Source organism: Camarhynchus parvulus, chromosome 6 (assembly GCF_901933205.1).
Source record: "Camarhynchus parvulus chromosome 6, STF_HiC, whole genome shotgun sequence".
Classification (NCBI taxonomy): Eukaryota; Metazoa; Chordata; class Aves; order Passeriformes; family Thraupidae; genus Camarhynchus; species Camarhynchus parvulus.
Window position 1 is genome coordinate 19,705,752 of NC_044576.1, and position 11,663 is coordinate 19,717,414.

Consider the following 11,663-nt stretch of genomic DNA (forward strand, 5'->3'; position numbering starts at 1 on the left):
CTTTTGGTCTTACATTAAAGTTAATGTTGGCTCTTTATATAATTCATACAAGTAGCCACGGGCACTAAAAAAAAAAGTTAATTTCTTAACTGTAGCTTTCCTCTCTTTATGGTTGCAATTTCAATTAACTGTTCTAAATAACTGACAACATGGAATATAAAACATTCCTGCAACAATGTAGGTCTAGCAGCAATTACGTTGATTTACTCTGGACCATGTTAAGTTCAGGGAGTAGGATAAAGAGACAAGAGTTTAAAACTTCTTTCACACTGATGTAATAAATTCAGTACATTGCTTTAAAGTTAGGGCAAAATAGCTGGTAACTGAAAGTCAAAAAAAACCCTTGTTTTGTTTTCCACTGTGATAGAAAACAATAGATTATGGGAAAGTTCTTCAGAAGGTGATCAGAGGAAAAGTTCACCAGCATCTATCATGGACTGTGTCTCTGTGGCCTGCTGGGATAGGAGGGAGGGACATAAAGGTGTCAGCAGTTGAACTGATACGGTAAATCACAGTAGGGCTAGTAAAGCGCGATGGCAGCCTCGTGTAAATGCCTTCAGACTTCTATTTCTTCTCCGAGGTTGTACTCGGGACACGTCCCCTCTTTGTGACCTTATCTCTGGGGCAGTGGGTTGTGCACTGGTCTCTTCTCTTTAGTTTACGAGGGCTAATCCATTTGCAGGTTAATAAAAGGTGAAAAGGACAATCACCAAGGAGCCACCAAAACAAACAAGTACCTTTGACTGCTTAAGGATTCTTGGTTTTCCACATCAGCATGCTCAGCCTGTCGCCTTTCTCTCCTCCTGAATACTTTGATAAGAAGTACATCTGCAAACTGTTGATTAAAAAAAATATTACCAGTATGCAAAGGAGGAGAAAAATAAGACAATTCCATAAAAAGTGGATGGTTCTACTCTGCAGGCAAGTAACCGATCCCTGTAAAATATCCTCTGCTGTGCATGCCCTTATGGTTGAAATTCGCGATTTTTTCCTAGAAATACCGTCTGACAATTAGTGAATTTCAGAGACCATCATGCTCTTAGTCCCAGTTAAGAGGAAAAGTTCCCTCAGAAACGTCACAAATCTGAGACATTTCATGTCATAAAATGAGTAAAAAAATCACGACATGCCATCACTTCAAGCAAAACTAATTATTTTTCTCTTTACTGCTAAAATTGTAATGCACGTGCTAGCTCGCTGCAGTGCTGCAGGCAGCATCATTAACATCAATAATATATATTTAATATAATGACACCGAGAGCCAGAGACAGTGGGACAAGGAGGATGACACCAGGGTGAAAATCACCTGTGTGTCAGGCAGCCAGGGCAGCAGTGCGGCGCTGGAGCGCTGCGGCTCTTGGTCTGACCCCCTTTGTCCCCACCCTATCTCCTTCCATTCTTGTCAAAGTTAAGGACAATTCGCAAAAGAAGAGGCTGTTGCCAGGACAATTCACAGAAGAGGAGGCTATTACCAGGTCAGGGAGCAGTTTCCGATTACTCTGCAGTTCCTGGGCTTCCAAGGGGAGCTTTGGAGAGAAGCAGCGTGCTTGATGAGAAAGTGCGCGATGTAGAATTTAGAGGGGAAAAAACCCCAACTCTATTCACATAGGCAGACACTACTCTTGCTAGCAGGGCAATATGCAGTCCCTTCCTTGCTTTCCCGCAGGATACAAGCAGTTAGTTCTATCAAGAGGGTTCAGATATAAAATAAGGGCTATTAGATAAAGCACACCACAGCCTCTTGCTTCTTTACATCAAGTAAGTCAGCAAACCGACGAAATCAACACCTACTATAATTCCATGGAGGATTCAGGTTCAGTCTTGAAAACATGTTTGTTCTGGTGATATTTTATAAAAGTAGTATATTTTTGAGATACAGATATACCAAATTGGTATTGACCCCATAGAGCTCAAGCAGAAAAAAATCCCAAACCTAAGTTGTTGCTTTTACCCTCAAAATATCAATTCCTGGAGGAAGTTATTTCACTTAAAGCAGCATTAACAAAGATGACTTAACAAGTCTTGGTAGGTGTGTGCCTATGTGCATCTCCTCCTTAAACTGTACCTAGAGCACTGCTCAGGACTCACATCTCAGTAGTGACACCAATATTTTCAGCTTCCCACCACCCCAGAAAGTTATGGGCCTGTCTCCTAGAGTGCAAATGGTACTGACTGCATTTTGGTTACTTTTGTCTCTAGAGAGATCCTGTGAGGGGCCCTCAGCTCTGGAATTTATTCCCCCTTTTGCTCGAAAACAGCCTCCAACAATCTTTGACCTTCTGCATAAGCTGTAAGGCCCAAATCCAAGGATTTGCTTTGGGAGAAGCGCAAGAAAGGTTGGCATTTGTGGGTGTGGTAGGAAAATGTGTTGTCTATGCCTGATTTAGTCCTGAGTTTATCATTTTCTCATGTTGTGACAGTTATCCTGCACAGCAGCATAGTCTGAACCCATGAATTCTAAGGCTTTCCTAAATGGTCATAAATTGGGAAAAACAAAAGCATTGAAATCTAGCAACATATGAATGATTGTGTATTTGTGAACAAAATGACCTGGCAAACAAGTACATCATAAGTCACTTTTGCTAAAATGATCCTTCCAGCCTTGCAAATCACACAAGCCCTGCATGTCTCCGGGGCACTAACAGCATACAAGGGAAACTGCAATGTTGGGACTGCTGATAAAGGGATAAATAACTTCTAATTAACTGAGAGTACTGAATATCTTGCCCTGCCTATGTTGCAACTGAGAGGCAAGCTGTAAACACCTATTAAAACAGCACTGTTATGTCCTACTAGGAAAGTTCTGTCTGTCACCTTTGAAATATTTAAATCTCAGATTCTTTAAAAGCTGTTTCCGCTGCTTTTACTCTTTGGATGTAAACAGATTTGTTAAATATTTTATTTCTAACCCACCCACGAAGCTACATTCATTTACATAACTTAATGAAGGCTGCATTATTCATTGAACTTCTCATATAACATTTTTTGTAAGACATTATTAAACAAGTGAAGCAAGCCAGTCTAGTAATGAGTCTTCTCTAAACTTGCTGCCAGTTACATTTCCTTTCTCCTAATCTATCACTCTAATGGTTGCAACTAATAAACTTTTTGAATTTTTTGCTGCTAATCTGTATATGTTTTGCATTGCATGCTGGATGTATAACTTGACAGAGAAATTACAATACAAACCACCTGGCAAACAAAACTATCTCAATTAAATGCTATCCAAACCCACCCCACTCTTTTTTTTTTTTTATAATAGAGGACAAATACATGTAACATAGTACCTTTAAGCCATAAATAAATTCACTAATTTGGGTCTGGAACATACCAGCAGTATATCTCAAACTCAGGATTTGTGTCTGCATTTTAAAATTTCTAAATCTTTGCAAAAGTCAGTAAATTAAAGTTTGCTTTATGCAAATGTCCTGCATAGCCTTGTAAAAGATCCAGGAGTCCTGCATACAATCCTGTTAGACTGTTCTAGGAAAGATGATATGCAATAATTTTCAGGTAAAGAAATTCAGCAATAAGTTCCTTACACATGGGCTATTTAATCTATTTAATTGGTGTTTAAGACTATATCAAAAGTAATATTGGATTTTCAGGTAGTCTAGGCAGTGCAGCTCCCTTTGAGATAGATAGCAAATTTTCAGAATTTATACTCATAAAATCAATTCCAATGATAAAAAAAAAATAGAACAAGGGTTCTAATTTTATGCACATTAATTTCTAAAAGACAGGCATTTTATTTTATCATCATCCACCCTGAAAACCTCTGCAGATGCATAGAATTAACAAAAACCAGCAGTGTTCTGTTCTCAAACATTGCTAGATGCAGATTTGTAAAAACATTTTTAAAAACTTCCTACAGCATGTAGGAAAATGCAACTTGAAGTCAAAGATAAAGTATTTTACATATTATTAAGTATTTTTCTTGGTACCTCTTCAAAGGTTAATTTTAAATCACTGAACAGAATAAAATAAGAAAACAAACGATAGATTGAAATGGAAGAGAAAGAAGGAAAACCTTTTAGTCAGTCTCTCATCTTGCAAGGTCCAGGAAGAGACTCCTGTAAGGAAATTAAAATAAAATAAAATAAAATAAAATTCAAACTTTAAATATACAAGACTTCAAACTGTATTGTCCCTTAAATAGGTGCTTCTATGAACCATAACAAAGGAAGATCTTTCCAAGCTCAACTGCTGAAAGCAACATGCAAGTAACATGTCTTTGTTTCACAAGGACAAAATAAATACACCTGATCAAGTTATTTTTAATAATTTCCGATAAGTCTTCAGCATTTTTTTTCTTAGTCATATAACCACTAGCAAAATTCACTTTTACCTGTTTTGACCTTATCTGGAAATACTCTTACCTTTTAATCAAATATTGATTTATCAAGTAGCATTCCTCAATGCCAATTTACATCAGTGTAATTCATAAATGTCCTTTTGATTAAAGAGTAGATACAAATGTGTGTTGTTAAGAACAACACATTCAGAACTTAACAGATAGTTTAGAAATTCTAAGCTTTAAGATGCTGCTGGCTGGCAGGAGCTGTTACTCACTTGATTTTGGGAGAAGTGTGGGTTCTATTAACTCACCTTACCCTCGGGGAAGAACCAGCATGCTACATATAAATCATGGCTTTTTACTCCAGGACCAAAGCACAGCACCTTCTAAAGTGTGTGTGATTTTTCTAAGAGAGACCTGGTCAAATATTTTTCTTTTAAATAACAGGCTAACCAAGAGAAGGAATATGAAATACCCTTCCTCCTGTCTCGGTGCAGCTCCCCAGCACAAACTATGCTCGTGTGGGGAGCTGGAATGAGGACCTGGTCTGCCCAAAAAGCAATTCGTTTTTTGATAGGTAATTTTTCAACAAAATCAGCTCCTGGACCTGGCATACCAAGAGGGGTGGGGGCTCGGGGTGCAGCACCTAAACAGCAACCACAGCCTCAGCATGTGCCCACCCCAGCCTCTGCTGAGCAGGCAAAGCTGCACTCACAGCAGAGCTCACCTGAAACTGGTCTGCAGCCAGCATCCAAGCTGTCAAAATACAGCTGCATACAGGAGATTAGCAGGGGCTGTAAAACCTGCTCAAGAAGTTGGGCAAATATTTTAGCAATTAACCCACACTGAGCTCCGTTTTACTGTAGCTGCACTGCTACCATTTCTGAGGATAGCTTGTTTAAAGCTAGCTCCAGGATGCCTAAATTGCACAGCAGTGACAGACCGCTTCGCTACAGAGATAAATTATTACAGGGGCAGTACCTAACATAGGTTATGTTGTCATGATTTACAGCAGCTGAGGATATGCCCCCAGATGTCCAGACAAAATCAAATTAAGTATATGATTTTTTTTCTTCTTCAAACATAAAAGCCATGAAAACTTGACTCAAAACCAAAAATTAAAGACTTGCATGTATGACCTTAGACTTACACTGTGAAAGTGTTTGTATTCTCCAGACAGCACTTGGGTCCCCATTCTTTATAAAAATAAAATGTAAACTAAAATAATATGAAGACCATGCAAAAAAGTTCCCACATATAAAAGATTTTAATTAAAACCAAACAAAACATTTAAAGAATATCGACATCTATTTGGATCTGGAGAACATTTTGATGTTACAGAAGAAAATGTTAGTAAAGAACACCAAGACAAGAGTCCTGCTGTTCTCCAGACTCCAGATCACCTCCAAATCAGCATCAAGGTTTGCAATTTTCCACTTATATATTGGTAATAAAGGGGTCTTAAACTGAGGTTATTTGTCAAGTCCCCGAGAAACATAATGGTACAAGAAGCTTGCACAGGAAAAAATATTTAGGATTTTAAACATTGTCAAGAAGACTCAGGGCAATTTAAAAAGAATGCTTTTTGGGGCTACAAAAAGTTGAGTAGAAAAAATTATTGATAGTTATACTTATATGTAGGCTGTATCTAAAGCCATGTTAGAAGCTCCTGTGTTTAAAATGCTATCTGGAAACATCAAATGCATTATAGAAACACCCCTTAAAAAAATACCTCATAGACGCTATTTTGGGCAACTTAGCTTTGTCCTTAATTTTGATCTTGGGAGAACATAATAAAAAAGTGACTGTTTTCCAGAAGTAAACAAAAAATTTAATTATTCTATATGGTGCTACAAGTGCTCATGACACTGAATTACATTGGTTTACTTTGTAGATGTTTATAGAGCCACCCTATGTTGTTTGACTTTTGAGGGAAGACTAATAGGTGTAGTAAACTGGGGTGGCCACAAAACCCCTTATGGTTAAGCCAAAATAGGGGTCATGCCTAGGGCATTTTATCTGCCCTGCTTACACACCCCTGGGGAATTGCATCTCAACAGTTGATTCTCTGTTAATCAATTCACATTAGTGCCTGCCTTTTAGTTTTCACTTTGCTGAATTCCAGGAAAGAAGTTCTTAAACCAAATGCATGCTCTATCTCTCACCTAGTCAGAGCTGTTGCATTTCAAGGAGAAATAAGCAGATTTTATTTGCTCTACCAGCTGATAAGAGACACCTTTGTAAGTAAAGATTCATAGCCAGCAAGCTCAACACAGAGCAAGATTCAGTGGTGTGTTTACACAGGTCAGCACTAATATGGGAGGAGAGGACATTTGTGGATTTTTTTCCTCAACTAGCTCCAGAAAAAAACTTATCTGACATTATTCTGCCTTCCTTTTCTTTCTTAATTTACTGTGGCTCAACATGATGTGCTTGATAAGGAGACCTGTAGCACTTGCCATCACTCTATGCAGTTTTCAGTGAGCATGTGGTTTTGTACTGTTCTTGCATTTACAGCTAAAATTTATAACAATTAACTACTCACAATAAGCAACTACATGTGAAGGAGGGAAGAGTTATGAACACAAAAATAGCAAATACCTTGTTCACAGAAGCAGATCTGGCTTTACATCCAAACCCAGAAGCCACATCCATTAAGTTACTCTCTAGCATACACACAGATCTTCATACAGAGGATCATCAAAAATAAACTTTATTATCAAACTTAAAATTCACACATTAAACATACAATCTAGACACAAATAATACTGAAAACATTCTCAAACAATAACCATTTCAGGTAATTTGGATGAGTAGCTAGTTACCATTGTTTTGAATGCTTTTCGGATATTTCTTATACATACACCATCCTGAAATGTCTTCAAATGCTTAGCTGGCCAGCTCTCAATGATAGTTTTAAATAGGGGAAAATTTATTTCTATAGAAATAACATTATCTAATCATGAATCAGAGACCCATAATTGTAGTGCTTGGGGGAAAAAATATCATAGCCTCTTGAAATACTTAGAAGACATAAATAACTATTGTACATTTACAAGTTTTAAATATTTAAAGGCCTTTGTTACTATAAAAAGTTACTATGTACATATTAAATGCTATATAGGAATCCATTTGGAGTGTTGAGCTCTCAGATTTGGCCGCTGAAACCGATGAATTTGGTAGGCAGATTGTCCACAGGGTACACTATGGGGCCCGTTTTCATTGTAGGAGGTCCATTCAGCAGCTGCCAGTCACAGCTCCGAGCCAACTCCACTGTAAATATTTTTAGAAGGACTTTTGCAAACTCTTTGCCCACGCAGCTCCTCAAGCCCCCACCAAAAGGAATGAAACTGAACCTAGAGGAATCCTCTGGAGATGGAGACATGAAGCGATCTGGGTTAAATTCTTCCTTGTTGGTAAAGAGGTCTGCCACATCATGTGTATCACAGATACTGTAAATAACATTCCAACCTTTAGGGATTTGGTAACCCTATAAAAAAGAACAGAAAGGAGATGTGGAGCACCTTGCTGTGTTAAATAAGGTGAAGTGACAGAACAGGACACATCAGTGCACCCCACCTCCCCTCATGGCTTCCTGCAGGTCACTCTAAGGCAGACAGGCTACATGAACACAAAACACTTGGCAGCTGCTCTGAGGAGTTGTGCCCAAACCTTGCTTACATTTAGCTCAAGGGTCTTGAGTGCAATCCGAAATCCTCCGGGAACAGGGGGGCTCAGCCTGAGGGTCTCTTTGATGACACAGCCTGTGTACTTCAGCTGCTCCAAAACCTCCATGTCCAGCTGCTTCTCTTGGTTGGAACTGCACAGTAACCCCTAGAAAGGAGAATGCTGCCATGACATCCATGAACCACGCAGCCAGGGCTCCTGGCACTGCAAAGCAGCTGCCCCTCAGCTACAAGCAGTATTTTCCTGCCACCCCTAAAAGTTGGGCACCTCCCGGGCCAAAGGGAGCCCTGACTGGGATACCTGTCCTGGAGGTAACTCCATCCCACTGCCCCCTCCTGTGAAATGCCTCTGGGGAAGACACAAACCTTGACCTGCAGCTCTTTCCTCACTTTCTGCAGGACTTCATGGTGGAGCCCTAGGAAGGCGATCAGCGACGTGGCAGCACTAGCAGTGGTTTCATGGCCCCCGAACAGCAGCTCTGTGGCAGATTCCTTCAGTTCCTTACACAAAGGATAGAAGAGGCATAAACCAGGCCTTGAACACAATGCCAGGCCACTCAACCACTGCAATGCTGTACATCATTGCCAAACTGGAACAGACACCCAGGGGTCTGGATGGAGGTGGTTGGGGGTGCTCATTCTCCCCGGGAACATATCTCCCCATCCAACAGCCTGACTGTGACTGCAGCCTCTGCACCCTAGTGCTCAACAGTAACTGGTTTATTTCATGGGGAGAACATCTGCTCTTCCCTTTTGTCCCCACAAGGTAAGTTTGACGTTCTTAGAGGGCATGAGGGAAAGAGGTTAATCCGGGGGAACCTTACCTGCATGTTGAGCTGCTCGCCGTTACCCTGTGTGTGTTCCATCAGCAGCTGCAGGGCATCCTTGTAGCCCCCCTCAGGCTCCTTGCGGGCCATCTTGGCACGGATGTTCTCCTCGATCTTGGCATGGATGATGTTGCGTGCCCGCAAGCCCTGACCAAGCAGGAGGGAGAGCAGTTTGGGCCTCAGACAGTACTGCCATGCCTGCCCCCCGATTCCCCCGTGCCCTGGCCGCAGGGGCGCCTCTTTCCTCCTGGCCCGCCGTGAGCCTTACCCGGTAGAGCCCACTGAAGGGCACATCGATGGGCAGGGAGAAGAGATTGCGGATCATCTCCTCGAAGGCCTCGACCAGCTGCTGCTCGCCGTCGGGGCTGGCCTGGCGGGGCTGGAAGCCCAGTAGGATTCTCATAGCAATGCGAAACATGAGGCGCTTCACCTCGGGGTACACGAGCAGGCAGGGCCCGGCGGCGCCCAGCCACCGCGCCAGGCAGGCGCTCACCTCCTCCTGGATCACGGGCACGTAGTGCTGCAGGGCGTCCCGGGAGAAGGCCCGCATGATCACCTGCCCGGGGGGACGGGAGGAACGGGACAGAGGCTCAGCCGCCGCGCCCCAGGCGACCGCGCCCGCTCCCCGCCCGCCGTCGGCCCGTACCTTTTTGCGGTGCTTGTGCTGCCCGTTGTGGAGGTTGGAGAGGCAGCCCGAGCCCAGGATGGTCCGCACCGAGGCGGGCCACTGCACGGAGACGAGCCGGTGCTCGCCCAGAAGGATGTGCCGCACGTTCTCGGCGCCCATCACCCGTACCGTGGGCCGCCCAAAGAGGTGAGTCTTGTAGATGAAGCCGTATTTCCTGCGTTTCATCTGCAAGAATTTCCGCCTCTAGACGGGGGATGAGAGGGGGGAAATGATAAAAAAAATTTTAGAAATCATAAGAGGAAGAGGCAGGGAGAGCAGCTCTTTCCCACCTGGGCACGGGAGCCTGTCAAAGTTGTCGCTCATCTCCCTCCCCTGCAGCCCGAGGAGCTCTGGCTCCAGAGGGGCGCCTCTCCGCGCTCCCCGCGCCATCGCCTGGCCTTACCTGCAGCACCAGCTGCAGCGTCTCCCCGAAGAAGGGGAGCCCCATGGTGCCCGGGGGCAGCGGGAGCGGGCAGCTGGGGTCGCGGCTGCTCACGCAGTACAGGTCCCAGAGCTTGACGGCAGCCAGAAAGAGTAGCAGGGGCAGCAGAAAGGTGCACAGGGCGCTGGCGACTAGGGCGGAGAAGCCCATGACTGGGGAGCGACTCCCTCCCAGCCCCCCGGAGCTCTGAGTGCGCGGGCTGGGTTCGCCGCGGGCCGCCTTTTATACCCTTCCCAGGTTGCTGCCCACCCCTACCTTGGTCCGATAAATTAGTTCACCCAAAGTTCATCTTTAATTGCGGATTGCGGCCTGGCTCCTCCCCTCGAAATCTTTAACTATTTGCTTTGCGTAGTGCATCCTACCCGCCGCAGACCGCTGCCGGGGAAGGAAAGGTGCTGTCGGGGGCGGCGGCAGCAGCGGCTCCGGACTCGCTGACCTGCACCGCGCTCGGTGAGTGGGCTGCGGGACGCCGCCGACAGCTGACAGCCGGTGGTCGGCCACCACCGCCTCCTCGTCCTCGGATTTATCGCCGATGCTCGTTAGAGAGCAGCGGCTGCACCCAGAAATTCCCGCGCCGGCACCCGGCGGCCCGGCTGTCCGGTCACCTACCCCGCGGCGCTGCCGCCCGTCGCCGATGCGCTCTGCGGAGCTCCTTCGTCCGCCCGCCACGTTGCCGGATGAGAACGGCGATGTAGCGGCCGGACCTGGGAGACACCGGGCCGGGACCGTGGGGCGGCCGGAGCGGACGGTCCCCCGTGCTGGGGCAGCCCGGAGACCCCCTGAGCAGAGCCGCCGAGGCATCGGCGGAGGAGCCTGCGCTGTCCCCTGGTTCACCTCGAAAGGCACGGCTTGTATTTCTGCCGGCCGTGGAGGAAGGAGCCGCCGGCAGCAGTCCGTCTCAGCCTCCCGATGCAGGTTCAAGCGCGGGTCACCGAGGGAAAAGAAGGTGAGCGTGGAAAGGAAAGGAAACACCAAACTCGCCGTTCCGAGCTGCTCTCCCCGGGATCCACTGCGCACCCTGGCCTGAGGCTCTCCGGCATCCCGTCGGGGCTGCCGCGGCCGGGAAGAGGCGCTCGGCACGGCCGGGCACCCCGCCTGCAGCCGCGGCGCGGAGGGGCGGGCGGGCACCGGCGCTGCTCTGCGGACGGGAGCGGCGCTTCGGGCAGGAGGAGCGGGGCGGCGGGAGCGGGGCAGCGGGAGGGCGGCGCTGGCTGGGGCTGCTGCTGCCGCCGGCGCAGGAGCTGCTGGGGAAGGGGCGGCCGGCGCGGACCGCGGCTGCGGGGCGCGGAGCTCTCCGCCGACCACGGCTGCTGCCAATACACTTTTTTTTCTTTACGGTTTTTATCTTTTCTTTCTCTGTTATTTTGCTTTCTTGTTCCCAGACAAGCTCAATAAACGCTGGAAGTTTTGCGTGTGTGTCTGTGTAGGGGAGAGGGAGATGTGGCTTTTAATTATTATTTTTCTAACAATCAACGCATCACGCGAGACCCGCCCTCCTCTTACGATGCCTTGTTGGAGCGGGGCTGCCGCCTCCGCAGCCCCTTGCCCAGGAGGGAGCCCCCCGGAGGGTGCTCCCCCGGCCCCGGTAGCCCCTCGGGGTTCGCCGCGGGCCCGGCCGGCGCTGGCCGGGAGCGGCGGCCGCGCCCTGACCCGGCGCTCTCCCCTTGCCGGGCGCTGACCTGCTTGTGACCTACAACACGGACCGTGACATCTGCGTGAACCCGGCCGGCAACCGCGCCAAGTT

The 11,663-nt window shown here is 46.4% G+C and overlaps 1 protein-coding gene across 2 annotated transcripts; it reads right to left on the reverse strand.

Moving 5' to 3' along the window:
* Positions 1-6,994: 6,994 nt before the first annotated feature.
* Positions 6,995-11,012, reverse strand: LOC115905056 (cytochrome P450 26A1). Of its 2 annotated transcripts, none has more exons than XM_030951122.1 (7): positions 10,529-11,012; positions 9,457-9,681; positions 9,079-9,366; positions 8,808-8,957; positions 8,350-8,484; positions 7,979-8,131; positions 6,995-7,787 (listed from the first exon to the last, which is right to left on the reverse strand). In XM_030951122.1, exons 1-7 carry the CDS (start codon positions 10,718-10,720, stop codon positions 7,446-7,448), a joined length of 1,485 nt encoding a protein of 494 aa, XP_030806982.1. In that variant the 5' UTR covers positions 10,721-11,012; the 3' UTR covers positions 6,995-7,445. The 2 variants fall into 2 exon arrangements, with proteins under 2 accessions (XP_030806982.1, XP_030806983.1); XM_030951123.1 differs by lacking the exon at positions 10,529-11,012 and adding an exon at positions 9,881-10,165.
* Between the last annotated feature and the right edge of the window lie 651 nt (positions 11,013-11,663).

What these genes read in the sequence shown, in the direction of transcription:
- LOC115905056 (XM_030951122.1), bottom strand. Translation starts at nt 10,720, where the DNA reads ATGCCTCGGCGGCTCTGCTCAGGGGGTCTCCGGGCTGCCCCAGCACGG. An exon ending in ACGGGCGGCAGCGCCGCGGG is followed by an intron (nt 9,682 to 10,528) that starts GTAGGTGACCGG and finishes TCCCCCGTCTAG; the next exon opens with AGGCGGAAATTCTTGCAGAT. An exon ending in TCAAGACCCTTGAGCTAAAT is followed by an intron (nt 7,788 to 7,978) that starts GTAAGCAAGGTT and finishes TCTTTTTTATAG; the next exon opens with GGTTACCAAATCCCTAAAGG.